This window comes from Tiliqua scincoides, chromosome 9 (assembly GCF_035046505.1).
Source record: "Tiliqua scincoides isolate rTilSci1 chromosome 9, rTilSci1.hap2, whole genome shotgun sequence".
Taxonomy (NCBI): domain Eukaryota; kingdom Metazoa; phylum Chordata; class Lepidosauria; order Squamata; family Scincidae; genus Tiliqua; species Tiliqua scincoides.
This window is the reverse complement of record NC_089829.1, coordinates 27131912-27146831: the sequence shown is the minus strand read 5'-3', so window position 1 is coordinate 27146831 and position 14920 is coordinate 27131912. Positions and strand designations below refer to the sequence as shown.

The 14920-nt window shown below is 44.4% G+C and overlaps 1 protein-coding gene across 1 annotated transcript in view; it reads left to right on the top strand.

Moving 5' to 3' along the window:
* The window catches only part of CDH13 (cadherin 13), a 532075-nt gene that overhangs the window by 422852 nt on the left and 94303 nt on the right, over window positions 1-14920 (top strand). Inside the window, 1 exon segment of the mRNA XM_066637955.1 lies at window positions 3373-3513. Coding sequence (XP_066494052.1) covers window positions 3373-3513 — 141 coding nt within the window.

The window sequence follows — 14920 nt, the reverse complement described above, 5'->3', positions numbered from 1 at the left end:
CACATACATCCTTGTTAAAATACCTTAGAACCCAATCCTGTGCATGTCTACTCAAAATTAAGTCCTGTGTCCCAAAAGTAAGTCCATGGGGCTTACTATCAGGTAAGTGTGGGTAGGATTACAACCTTAAACACCCTTAGCTCTGACAAATTTAAAGGGTGGGTGGTTTCTCTCTTGTCAGATAGTTAAGTGGAATACCGAGGGGTGTTGAATGAGTTCTTTCATTCCATTGTATGTGCCTTTTTTGTGTATAGGAAAACACCTTGCAAATAAGAGGTGCCAATTCTGAATACATTCCCATACAAAAAAACTCCCCCCCCCCCAAAAAAAAAAATGCGCACCTAAAGCAGCGGTTTTCAACGTTTTTTTTTTTTTTCATCTTATGGCACACGGACAAGGCACTGAAGTTGTCAAGGTACGCCATCCGTTTTTTGACAATTGACAAGGCACACCACACTGCTTGTGATGTAGTATGTAGTATTACATACAAATAAATGATCCTCCCCAAATTCCAATGACACACCTGTGGACCACTGCACACTAATGTGGCATGGCACAGTGGTTGACCTAAAGAATAGCTATTTTATCCTTGACCTTCTTATTTTCTTGGCAATTGGGATGTTTTCTTGATGACCTAGCAATCCTAGCCCCCTTGCCAGTACACCCCTCAGATGTACAAGGAGAGATCCACTTTGGGTGGAGCCAGATTTACTGTTTGAATGGAGAGGAAGAGAGACAGTTCAGAGCGATTTTTGGCTCAGAGTCAAGTGTCTTGGATGCTGCTGCCTCTCTCTGAGAATTGGAGTGCCTATTGGCTTCCAATGTGCTCTGCTTCCTTTCAGCAGAAGGAAACAAAATGTTATAGCACTGCCCCTGCTGCCCCTACTTAAGGAGCACGTATAACCCTAAACCGTTTTCAGGTTATAGAAGATCTGATGGTGGGAAGTAGAGTATTTCGTTCCTTCACACAAGCCAGGGATTGAAGGATTCCCTGCTACATTCCCACTGCTACACACAAATCACTAGCAGAGTCTGTTGAAGAAAGAGGGAACTCATTAGCAGCTCAGGCAGTTGCCTGTATGTTTTTCAAATACTCTTTAATTGGAGGATTCAGCAGCTCCTGCTTCCCACCTTGCTTTTTGGCAGGTGTAAACAATCAGAGTTTGGGGTGCAAAAAGAATGTTCAACTGAGTGCTAGAATTTGAGAGACGCTCGCCTTTTTGAGGGCCCTGCATCAGGGCTGGCTCGCCTTTTGATTATCAGTTTCAGTGGGACTCTGCAGGGGCTCAACAGTTCTCAGGAACTGTCAGCAGCAAGTCTCTTGAAGGGAGATGGCACTCAGTTCCCCCCCCCCCCGCTCCAGGACCATGCAAGACTTTTCATTAGCATTCCCCCTATCTCTTGCTTTCCTCTTACCAACATGGGGTCCCCCATTCAACCTCCTATCCATTACTTTCAAGGAGCAGGCAGCCATCATTTCCTCATTCGTTATTAATGTAGAAGAAACCACCTTGTCAGCAGAAAGGCATAAAAGCCAAGTTGGAGTGTTATTTTCTTGGAATAATAAAATAAGTAAATCTGTGATCCCATTCGCTGTGATTTTTTCCCCGTTAAAACAAACCAAAGGTAAACAAGTTGGGAGACTGAACAAAATCTCAGGCTACTGTTTGAGGGAAAGGAGATGAGGAGTTGTGCCAAAGTTGATAATTAATCACTTCTGTGAGCCAAGGGTGCCAAAAAACGGATATGAAGAAAAGTACATATGGACAGAGTGGAAGGCCAGTTGGGAAGTCTACTCTTAAACACACATGATTGTTAGTAGTGCATATCAATTCAAAGACAGAAGAAGAAAATTAATAAGAACATAAGAACAGCCCCACTGGATCAGGCCATAGGCCCATCTAGTCCAGCTTCCTGTATCTCACAGCAGCCCACCAAATGCCCCAGGGAGCACACCTGCATCCTGAGACCTGCATCCTGGTGCCCTCCCTTGCATCTGACATTCTGACATAGGCCATTTCTAAAATCAGGAGGTTGCACATACACATCATGGCTTGTAACCCATAATGGATTTTTCCTCCAGAAACTTGTCCAATCCCCTTTTAAAGGCAGCCAGGCTAGATGCCATCACCACATCCTGCGGCAAGGAGTTCCACAGACCAACCACATGCCGAGTACAAAAATATTTTCTTTTGTCTGTTCTAATCCTCCCAGCACTCAATTTTAGTGGATGTCCCCTGGTTCTGGTGTTATGTGAGAGTGTAAAGAGCATCTCTCTATCCACTTTATCCTTCCCCTGCATAATTTTGTATGTCTCAATCATGTCCCCCCTCAGGCATCTCTTTTCTAGACTGAAGAGGCCCAAACGCCGTAGCCTTTCCTCATAAGGAAGGTGCCCCAGCCCCGTAATCATCTTAGTCGCTCTCTTTTGCACCTTTTCCATTTCCACTATGTCCTTTTTGAGTTGTGGCAACCAGAACTGGACATAATACTCCAGGTGTGGCCTTACCATCGATTTGTACAACGAAGTCTTGTTTTGAAAGATCAAGAAGAAATTGTTTGATGTCATATTGCTTTTGGCAAGAACGCATCTGTCTATGTCTATAAGGAGGAGCATAGTTCATATTGCTGTATTTAAAACTTTTTCAAAGTATATGAATTGAGATATTGTGCATGACAGAGTTCTATGCATAACCCAATGGAAAAGTCAGTGTCCTCATCTACAACATCAGAATTCTGTCCAAAATTCAACAGCTAGTTTGAATTTTGCTGTTGTGGTTCCCAAACTATGGGCCTGGTGGGTCCCGACCCAATTTTTGTTTGGTTGCAAAACTGACAGGGCAGGTGTGCACCAAGGGTTAAACAAACTGCTGCTGGGGGGGCGGGACACTGCTGCCCTATCACTATTACAGCCACACCCTTTGGTATTTATAAATCAGGCAGCAACCCCTAGGACCTCTAAAAAGTTTGAGAACCACTGATAATTTTCCATTATCAACATCCTGCTTTAAGCAAATGCTGTGAATGGACATTTCATCCCATGTTTCAGTATATTTCCTTATGGGCTCTGAAGTTTTTAAACATGTGTAAGCAGTTGTACATGCAATCTTCTGCTGTGAAATTGAAAGGGTTAAAATATCATGTGGTTTGGTGCAGAATGGTCAAAACTTTACAAGAATACATTATCAAATGAATTCATATTGCTTGTTAGCGGGAGGACAGCAGCGGTGAGTCCAGCTCTGGATCTTATTGGTTCTACTGCACCTGGAACCTACAACCTGTGATGCACATTAAATAACTTTGTGACATTTACAGTGTACAAGTTCTGAATTCACTCATTAAGTAACTTTCCTTTCTTTTCTACCCCTTCAGACAATGGAGAACCCCAAATACGACCTAATCATAGAAGCAAAGGACATGGGTGGCCTGGATGTTGGGTTAATCGGCACCACTACCGTGACCATTGTTATCGATGACAAAAATGACCACGCCCCAGAATTCACCAAGAAGGAGGTAAACATTTACTTTGAAATTCAAAAACTACCAACTGGCAATCGTTCTCCTTTCAAATCTAAACCAGGGTTGGCATTAAGAGCTTATGTGATTAGTCTTCAAAAGCACCCACATTCCTGGCCAACTCATGCAGGTCTACGAACTGAGTGACTATTAATTGACTAATTGAGTGACAAAGTGTCTCCACCCACTTCGCCTACTAAAGAAAAGCATCCAGGATGGGATATGTGTGACCAATTCACATTGATAACTTTGCAAGGATGATAAAATAGGATACACAGTAATTGGGGAAAGGCTTCAGCTGAGCGTTAGAAAAATGAAGCTGTTTCGCATGCTCCAAGACTCCAGCATCATTTCCTGGTAGGGCTGCAAAAGACCCTTGCCAATCTGAAACCCTGGAGAGTCGCTGTCAAACAATTTAGACAATAATGAGATAAATGGACAGATGGTCTGGCTCAGTACAAGGCAACTTCTTGTGTATGCTGAGAAGCAGATATGCTCACTGGAGAGGCAATCAGACATGGAATCATGGAAGTGTCAGTGGAGATATGGCTGCTCTGGAGCCACTTGTCCTTGGCAACTGGGAAAAGTTGACCAAGGTGACCATGGTGTGCTCCACTCCTGTTGCCTGGGACAAAGCGTTGGGAGGCATTTGAATCTTTTGTTGATGTGACAGGGATACACCTCCTTGCTGCTGATTTGCTCACTGGGTTGAGAGGCATTGACCCATTTGCTGAGGAGACTGTGAGGTAGTCCAGGACCACCATAAAGTTGGTTGATTTCTCAGAAGAGAGGAGGAGGCATAGCAGAAGTGTCATGTGAAAAATGTTGATAAGGCGAGGGAGTTGGAAGTCCAAGACCACATCTTTTTTGAGACTTAAGGGGATTTTTCTTTTAAAGGAATCCAGGAGTGTTTCTCAAACTGTAGGTCATAACCCAATGTGCAATGTGTTGCAAGCCCATGTGCTGGGCCATGATGCAATGCTCTTTAACATGCCGCATTGCCTTCTTGGGAAGCCCCAGAAGCAACTTCCAGTTTGACCAGAAGTCACTTCCGGACACTTCTGAGGGCCATTCTGAGACCTGGAGAGATCAACAGAGTGGGTCGCTGGCTCAGTGCATCCCAGAAGAGGCCTCCAGGGCCTCCCAAGAAGTCATTATGTTGGTAGAAGGAGCATTGTGTTACAACCCACTGTGGAGGACAAAGTGGATTGTGGTGCTGAAATGTTTGGGAACTACTGGCCTAGGAGTGTGGAGGAGGATCGATTCCTCAGTCTGATGAAAATGAGGCTGCAGCTAGTGGTAGAGCATCTGCATTGCATCCCAAAGTTCTTTCAATTCCAGGCATTTCCAGGTAGAACGGAGAAAGGCTTGTGCCTGCAGTCGTGAGAGGCTCCTGCCAGTTTTGGTGGGCCACACTGGACAAGGTGAACCCAGTGGTGTTGCACAATACAAGGCAACTTCAAATGAGACCTCGGCAGGTGCCCATGGAAGAGTGTTGCCCTGACACAAATACTGTTAGGGTATTGCAGAGGTTGGGGAGGTAGTGTATTTGTGTGTCTGGCGGTTTTACCTTGAATACATCGAGGAATGTCTTTTCAACACTCCTGCAAATCTTGCCTTTTGCGACTTTTCACCACCCTGAAATCAAAGTGTGGTAGTCTGACCTAAAATACTCAGTAGCAGTGAATTGTGTGCAATGTGGTGACAGGAAATAGAAAAGGATAATGTTGATGTTCTCAGAGATTATTCAACAGATGAAAGTGTCACCATGTTAATTGGCAAGGCAATGAATGAGTTCCAGGTTTGGTCTCTTCTTCCCCATCTTCTGGGCCTCATTGATATTGTTTAGCAGGAGTTTGTATTCAGGTGCCTGTCACCTGTTTTCACTTGAAGTTTAGCTTCATTTGAGTCAAAAGCTGCAATATGAAACTCGATGGAAATCATCATCTTTTGTCAAGCATCCAGAGATCACATCTTCCCTCTGCAAGTAGCACATTTTGACAGGACCATAATGACTTATCCGATATCAGAGCCTCTAAATTGAGTATGAGTTTCGTTTCTTGGAAGATGAATTCTGTTTGTAAAAAGAAAAAAAAGGCAAATTCTTTTTTAAAAGCAGGAGGGGAAGATAAGCTTGTGTGCAGAGCTTTTCCTCTTTTCAGAGATGCTTTGCAGAGTAAAACACTCCCACCCAGAAAGCATTTCAGCTTCTCTTTCCATATGTTTTGCACACTGAATGTCTTCCATGTAGGAATTTTGCAACGTGTAAAGTGACCTTAAGTTTTGGCTCTTGTGGAATTCACTGCTACTGCAAATGGTGATGGTCACGTGCTTAGATGTTTTCAAAGGGATTAGACTAGTGGTTTTCAAACTGGTGGGTCGTGACCCACCAGCCTGGGAAGCACTGGCCTATGCCCTTTTAAGTGGTAGGGAGGGGGAAGGCAGCGATACGTTCCCTAGGATTGCACTGCTGCTGGGCCAGAAAGGGGGGGTTAACTCAGTGGCAGGCCCAACTGGCTTCCAAGGGGTGCGGGGAGCCCCACAGAAGCCTCCGTAGGGCTCTCCAAGCCTCTGGTTTACTAAGAATAGTGATTGGAAACCACTTCCAGTTTTGCAATCTAAAACCAGAAGTGGTTTTCGATAGCTAATTTTAGTAAATCAGAGGATTGGGGAGCCATGTGGAGTGCTCCACGAGGCTCCCCTTGCTTCCCTTCCTGGAAGCCAGCCAGACCTGCTGGCAAGTACACCCCCCCTTCTGTCCCAGCAGCTGTGCAATCCTGGGGATCGTGTCGCTGCTACAGCCCCGCCCCCACAAAGAGTCAGGTGGTTCCCTCTTCCATGGACGACTGTGAGTCAACTGGATTGGACAAATGCACAAATCCCTGACGCATCTGGTGGGCCACTGTGAGATACAGGAAGCTGGACTAGATGATCCTTGGCTGATCTAGCAGGACTCTTCTTATGTATGCAATGGGCATGCAGAAAGTTCCAGGTTCTTTTACCAGTATCTCCAAGTGGGGCAGAGAAAGATCCCACTCTGAAACCCTGGATTGCTCCTTCCAAAACTAGGGGGACCAATGGTCTAATTCAGTGGTTCCCAAAGTCCTCCATGGGAGGAGGGAACCACTTGAGTCTTTGCCAGGTAAGGCTATAGCAGCAACACAATCCCCAGGATCACACTGCTGCTGGAACAGAAGTGTTTTTGTTTTTTTAAAACTTATCAGTAGGCCCTGCTGGCTTCTGAGGAGGGGGGCATGGGGAGCCCTGCGGAGCCCTACAAAGGGCCCCCCCAAGCCACTGATTCACTAAAAATAGCAATCAGAAACCACTTCATAAAATGGGAAGTGGTTTCCAATTCCTATTTTCAGTGAATCGGAGACTTGGGGAGCCCTGTGGAGGACTCCTTGGGGCTCTCCAAACCCCTCTGGAAGCCAGCTGGACCTCCCAGTAAGTTTTTAAAAAAAAGTGTCCCAGCAGTGGCAAGATCCTAGGGATTGCATTACTGCCTTCCCCCCTCCCCGTCCCTTTTAAAGGGGCATAGGCCAGTGCTCCCCAAGCTGGTGGGTCACAACCCATCTCTTTGGGAACAGCTGGTCTAATTCATTGCAGCTGCATTAAGGTTGGATTGCCTCTTACTTAAGGCTGGATGAGCTAACAGATTTGGAGCACTGAGAAGAAGGGGACTCTGCAAGCCTCACCCTCAGGATCCACGGGCCTCAGACAGAGACTGTTGGTTTGGCTCCATCATCATCAGCCCTTTAGCAATGTCCCTTTGCATTCTCACACCTCTAGAGTTGGGTTTGTTGCCTGCAGAGTGAGTTTGCTGACCTTTTTTGAACAGCACTCTTCCCTACATATCATGTCACAAACTACTTTTAAAACTCCAGTCCCTTTCAAAAGCAGATTGAGATGGGGCTCCTGGATGAAGTCCAAATGTCCTTAGGTCAAACCAGTTGTGTGGAACTTAAAGTATGCATGAATAAATCCCCATTGGCTCTTGGTACATTAGTTGTTACAAGCAGCTAGTACTTAACATGCTTTGCCAGTTAATGTGGACCACATTCAGTGGTAGTCAATGAATTAATTAACAAAAAGAAATTTAAATTACGCTGGTAATTGTATGCGGTGTCGACCATTAATTGAGTTTGCCTCTAGGTGTGGACACTCTCTACAGTTAAGAGTGGGAGGATGGAGAAAAGAATGAATAAGAAAAAATAGCCCTTAAAAAGAAAATTAGTCTCATTAACTAAAGAAACAGAGGCATAACCTTTTAGGTTGTAATTACAGTTGCTATGAAATAACCTGGAATTGTAGCATATTCTTCAGCTGCATATGGGGGCTTTTTCCACTGATACATTTTTTAAAAAATTTGCATTGGAAAGCATTTGTGTCGCTTTTATTCTTGATTTTGATTCTAATCTATTTCAACAGTTCAGGTTTGGTGACCAGTCTTAAAAATGCCCTTGGGCAAGGGTTGTGGCTATGGGGGAGATGACATGATGTAGACACAGAAGGTCCCCCAGCTACAGTTCTTAGCATTCTTAGTTAAGCAACATTAGGCAGAAGGTGACAAAACCCTTCCTGAGATCCTGAAAAGCTGAGTAGAGAGCCCTGGGCCAGACATTCCAATGATTTATTTTAAGAACTTTTAGAACACCTTTTTTTCAAGAGGTTCGCAGGGTGGTTTAGAGCAGCAGTCCCCAAACCTTTTAACATTTTTGAAAATGACACTCTGTTGGAACTCACCTAGGTTTACCAGACTTTTAGAGAGGAGATACAGAAAGAAATAATATTGTATTTATCCATAAGTAATAATAACAAGAAAAAAGACTGTCAAACATTTATCTCCCTATGCTTGCAAACTACAGGAGCTGAGTTCTTTGCAGGGAATTTAGTGCTGACAGTATCTGATTTTTGAATAGCCTCAGGGCTTGAGGCAATATCTGATCTTTCCATCACCCTTTGGCAACCCACCAAAAATCAGGTTGTGACCCACCAGTGGGGTCCCAACCCACAGTTTGGGAACCACTGGTTTAGACAGTATAAAATAAAATGCAATAAAAGAATTTAAAATAATGAATAGGAAACTAAAACAACCACAGTACACAATCTTCAGCCAGCAAGCAGAAGAGCAGTATTAGAGTCCCCATGCGCCACACAAAAAGGGAAGGATCTTCAGTAGTCTTCAAAAGGACAAATAAGTGGGAGAACAGCAGATCTCTGGAAGGGAGGGAGTTTGCAATCTGTGGCCAATTGCAGAACTCAGACACAAACAGGAAGCCAAGGCACTGGGGAAGTGACACCACTACTGGCCAAAATTTTTAAACTCTTGGTATTTTCGAATAATCCATTAATCTATTATACGTATAATAATCCATTATGTTACATATCGTTCAATGAGTCATGTAGTATGCAATGAAACAAACCACGTTTAAATATCTCTATTCTATTAAAAGTTATAGCCAAAAAACCAGCAGCTGTGGGGTGATGGAACATCACCTCACCCACCACCCAGGGCACTGCCCCACCCACTGCATGGGAGGAGGTCCAACATGGAGGTGCTGGCCTCTCACACCAGTTGATGCAAACCCTAGTGAAACCATGGGCAGCTATTTCAAGATTGGAGAGACATGACCGCTTCTTGCAGCTCCTAATAGTGGCTTTACCAATGCACAATACAGGGTTGGATTGACCAGTGGTCTACCTCAGGACAGTGCCACTTCAATTCTTCCTGTGTGACTCACAGAAGGTTCTCTGATTTTGATCTTAGCATTTGAGTAGTTTCATATGAGAGAAGGTGATCCTGGAAATATTTGAGTCCCAGACCAGATTGATCTTGTGCTGGCCTTGATGGTAGTCAACCAGGATCATCATGGTGCATTACAGATCATTTGGACTCTCACCTCATTCAGAGAATTCAGATTAGCACTTAAGTTTTCTGACAATGTAGACCGGAGGAGGAGGAAGAGTTTTGCATGGTGTCTGGATACAGGAAATAATAGATTTTGCAGTGTGATACTCAAGTTGAAGAACTTACCTCCTGTAAATCTGGTGATTTGATTTATGAGTGTTATCATCTTTTATTTGCCCGGAGATTGTCTTGCTTTTGATATTGGTTCTTTTATAGAAGTGATCTGTTTTTGCTTCTGTTTTATCCAAGATATTTTTCAACAGCTGTGTTTTTTTTTGTTTGTTTTTTTCTTAAACTGACCTACATTATCGACTGACAACATAATTTTGGCTGAAAGTAATTTTGGCTTTTATTTTTCATTCCTGGAGTTGCTTCAGGTAGTTTATCTGATCTGTGTTCTAAAGGTGCATTTTCCTTTTCAATTTTGAATGATGGGAGGTCAAGATCATCCCAATGAAAGTCAATTAAATGACACCAGGGAGCAGCTGCTTTGGAAGAAAAAAAAAGTCTTTGCAATGCATTATGGAAGGATTGCACTCTCTGCTGAATTGAATGGAGGCATTTTGAACTGTTTTCAGTTGTTACTCTGTTTTTCAGCTCCCACGTTTCAGTGGAGCTTCCACTGGAGTACATCCCAATGGATCTCCTTCCTCCTCTCCCCCCTCTCTCTGTGTGTTTAGCTGTGTTTAAATTTTCCCAGCCCTCCCATTAAGGCATATTGGTGAGTCTATCATTGAAGACAACTATCCTAAGTAATATTTGCAACAAGTTCTTCAGCTAGGACATGTGTATGGTTTCATCCCAGTTTTGAAGTTTTATGATAAATAAAAAGTAGGGATGGGTAGAACCCTCCTCTCTGAGAACTTCTAGAGCAGCAATTTTCAATCTTGTTAATCTCATAGCACACTGAGAAAGTGATAAAATTGTCAAGGGACACCATCCATTTTTTGACAATTGACAAGGCACACACACTGCTGATGAAAGAGGGTGCTCACATTCCCCAATGGCCCTGCTAATATATGGCCCTCTCCAAATTCATGCAGCACATCTGCAGATCATTTACAGCACATCAGTGTGCCTTGGGACTGGTTAAAAATGGCTGCTCTAGAGAGAATATGTTTGGCTTTCTGTGAAAATTCCCAGATGTTTCACCTTGGGAGAAACTTGACATTTGCTTGAAATGTCAGTGTCAATCCAAATGAAAGCCAGCAAATAATCTGTCAGTCTCATCTCCTTTGCCATGTTTCTGATGGGCTGCCTTAAAAAACAAAACCAAAAGGGAAAAAAAGCAAAACACCAAATTTTCCCACTTAAATTCTGGCAGAAATTCCAGTTTCAGAAGAGAACAGCCCAAGAGATGTTGGATGACTAATGGAGCAGAATTGAGGATATCTGTCCTATGATATCTGTCCTTCACTCTACAGGTTGAGTCTCATTATTCAGGAGGTTCCTTTCACAGAACTCAGTGGATTGCAAAAATCACACTAAAGCAAATCCATTTAAAAAAACAATGTCCCTTTGCTGGGCAATTTAAAAACAGCCATGCTGACCTTTATGAGGTAAGAAAGAGTCATTAAGCAGACAATCCTTCAATCAGTCTCTCTCCAGGCGCTTAGAAAGGCTTCACTGGGAGCCAGCCCCTTCCTTCACCCAGAGCAAAGAGATTATCTTTCTTTCAAGTGCTCATGGGGAAAGGGAGGGGTTGCTTTGCCTTGGAGTGAAGCCTGGAGAGCGAATGATTGATGGATTGTCAGCCGCTGCCCTCTCTTGCATTAAAGAGGCTATTGTTAAAGGACTGTTTTCCTTTAATTTAAAGGGCCCTTCTGATTGCATTGAGATAGAAAAATCCAAGGATTTTTCCACAGGTGAAAAATGCCTGTCACTTGCATGACTGTCTTCCTACAATAGTAAAAAGCAGTTTTTTAAACTGTGATTTTAAAGGGATGTATTTTTTTTTCCCCTTCTCCAGGGATCAGAACATTCCTTCTCATTTGCAGGGGCCATTCCTGTTGAGTCAAATCTGTATGTGAAAAATCTGTGCATAACAAGGTTGGACTTGTATTTCCTTATTTATTAAGATCAGGAGAGCCACCTGCTCCAGAGGTTGAAGTAGGGAGGTGGGTTATCATACCAGAAACACAAGCAGGTCAGTGCTATCCACAGATGGTTTCTGTTACAGCCTGCAACCCTGAAGAACCATCTGTTAAAGGGTTCAGCGTTGGAGAAGAATAGTGTACATTTGAACCAAGACTGTTTCCAAACCACCCTGCGCTATAAAGGTCACGCCTGTCTTCAACTGATATTTATTTTTTGCGTAATATTTGTTTGCGACTTGGATCTGCGGTCGGAAATGGCTCGTACCGCCTCACATCACAGGCGCACTCATAACATACCGTAATTAATTTGTTTCTTTGCATCCGTATTCCTGATCATAACTGCACAGGCACATGTGCTGTAGCCAGAATCCATTTACAGAGTGTCTATTTAGCTTCATTTACAAAATGTCCATTAGTCAAGTTGACAGCTATTAATGAAATGCCACCATAAGGAAGTCAGCATCCAAATTGGGATTAATATTTTCTCCCCTTCTAAATTAAGTAGGCATGCATTTAATTTCTGCGCAGGGGAGGGGGAAAACATCTTGCTAAATGTATGTAATTTGAAATTAATGGGAAAGGTCCAGTTCCAACAGTAGCGTCAACCCCTCCCCCATCAATTTCCCCCCTCCACTTAATTATCATCCACATCTATTAAGTCAGATATTGCTATCTAAAGATTTAGTGGATTTTCCAGTTTGCACGAAAGCTGTAATTGCTGTTGAAAAGGCCATGATCAATAGTAATATTTTCTGGGAAGCTGCTGATTTAACAATAAAGAGAAGTGATATTATACTTGGATTCGAGCGTTTAAAATCCTTTGGTTACCTGTCTTTTGCTATTTCTTGGCCTCCAATGCATTCCTATAGACCAGTGTTTCTCTAACTGTAGGTGGGTTGTGAACAAATTTCAGGTGGGTCCCCATTCATTTCAATATTTTATTTTTCATATATTAGACTTGATGCTATCATGATATGTGACTGCATTTGGGGAAATGTTACAGATCTGTATTTCTAACAGGCTACTCTGTATATACTTTTAACAATGATAGTCTGTGGGGCTTATTGCTGGTTATGTGTTGGTAGGATTGCAGCCTAGGATTGTTAAAAATGTTCCTGCTTGATGATGTCACTTCTGGTCATGACATCGCTTCCAGTGGAACCTGACAGATTCTCATTCTAAAAAGTGGGTCCCGGTGCTAAAAGTGTGAGAACCACTGCTATAGACACAACATAGGCAGCCCCATCCTAATCTGCGCTGGAACAAGCAGCCTGACTGGCCTGCACTGTATCTAGTGCAGTGTTTGAGATGAATTCCACACAACTTGGAGTAAGAGGATTTATTTCCCCTTACCTCGTGTTGCATTGCAGCCACCTCAGTGGAGCTACTCAGATCTGTGCCAGCTAAATCTCTGTTGTAGATCTGAGCAGCCTTCCATAACACCTGCTGCTAGGGAGGGGTTTAGAATCCTGTTTTGGGCCCAGTTCGTATACCGGCCCACTTGCTGCATGCCCCCCCGGCCCTGAAACACTCTCGGTCCACCCTCCCCCAACCCTCCCCAATTCCCCAAACCAGCCTCCTCAGGCTGGTGCATACTCACCCCTTCCAGGTCCAAAGGCCAGTATGCATCCTTCTGCTGGCACGGTCTGATCCTGAGTCATAACAGACATGCCTTACTGCATGTTTGCAACAGTCTTGAGCTGGCACAAAGGACTTGTGCAGGCCAAAGAGTACTCTGGATTGTATTCACACTCACTCAAGAAGTTTTACTTATGGTAGCTAAACTTGTTTTTGCTTCCCTTGAATATTGTTAAATTGGGGGGGGGGGGGGAGAAACCCTGAAATTAGTTACAACTTTCACTTTTCAGCCTGGGTTTAGGGTACTGGGGCCAGATTTAGGAGCAGGCAACCCAGAAGGTAGCAGGTGTTTTGGAGGCACCATGCAATGCTTAAAGTGTGAACGTTGCTCTAAGGTTACAGCAGTGGTTTTCAAACTCTCCAGGAGAGTTTGAGCCACTGCAAGTTCTTGCGGGGGCGGGGGGGGAGGCAGCGGGGGTGAGTGGAAGGAAGTGGTGTGATCCCCAGGATCGCGCTGCTCAGGGGGCTGCAGGTGCTTGGGAGCACTTACCCAAGCCTCCTGCAGCCTCCCCAGGGTGCAGGGAGTCCGGTGCGAACTTTTGTTAAGAGCTCCCTGCAGCAGTGAATGTAAAAGCAGAGCGATCGCGCCCTGCCTCCACTAAAGTGGAAGTGGAGCGCAATCACTCCACTTTCACTTTCACTGCTGCGAGGAACCCTAACAAAAGTTCTCGCTGGGCTCCCCTCAGCCTGGGGAGGCTGCAGGAGGCTTGGGTAAGTGCTCTCAAGCCCCTGCAGCCACCTGAGTGGCACGATCCTGGGGATCGCACCGCTGCCTCCTCCCTGTATCCAGGCTGCCCCCGCCCTTTAAGGGGGCAGAGGCCAGGACCCACAGGCTGGGTTGTCGAGATACCCCAGTTTGAAAAGTCCTAGGTTAGAAAAATGTTGCTTTTACATACAGCATGGATAAATATAGATGTACAGATCCATGCATACTCATGTTGATAAATCATGCCTGAAGATTGTGCATCAAAACTCTTGAAGAGGGTTACACATGGTGCACTGGTAAAGGCATGATATGCAAAAGTTGAAGGAATGGAATGAGCAACTAAGGATGCACCTCCTGATTTGGTCTAGGCACGTGGGGTAGCTCAAAGAAGAGTGAGTAGTGGTGGATCAGGAATTCCTGGGAGGACACTGGCTGATTTGCAGTTGATCGGTTTTGTCGCTTCATTTACATGACCTTTTTTGTGATCCCTACTAACAGCCCTGTTGTAGGTCAGTATGATCTCCCAAACGTTGTAGATGTGGGGTGGGTTGCTAAGGCAGACTTATCTGAAGATGAGTCACAACTTCATGACAGAGGCAAGGTTCACACTAGGAATTTCCCAATTTGCAGACTTTGACTTTTTGCTGCTGTACTATGGACAGATGGCTATAACTCAGTGGGAAAGCACAGAAGAGGTCCTTGGTTCATTTTCTTGCCTCTGCAGGCAGGACTGAGAAAGACCCCTCGCTACAGATCTCTGCTGAACTGTTTCCAATCAGTGTAGACCAGTGTTTCTCAAATTTTGAAGGAGTGGGAGAGGGGCTAGGGCAGCAAGCAATCCCCAGGATTGCGTCACTAAGGGGAGGGCAAGGGGTCGACATCCACTGTATGTAGGTAGGGCTGCAGCAGGTGCAAGGAGCCTTGCACATCCCTCCTCAGCGCTCCCCAAGGCTTGGAACATTCCGTAAAAGTGGGCGCAAAGTACCTCCTGCAAAATGGAAGTGCTTTGTGCCCACTTTTACTGACGATTGCAAGCCTCGGGGAGTGCTCAGG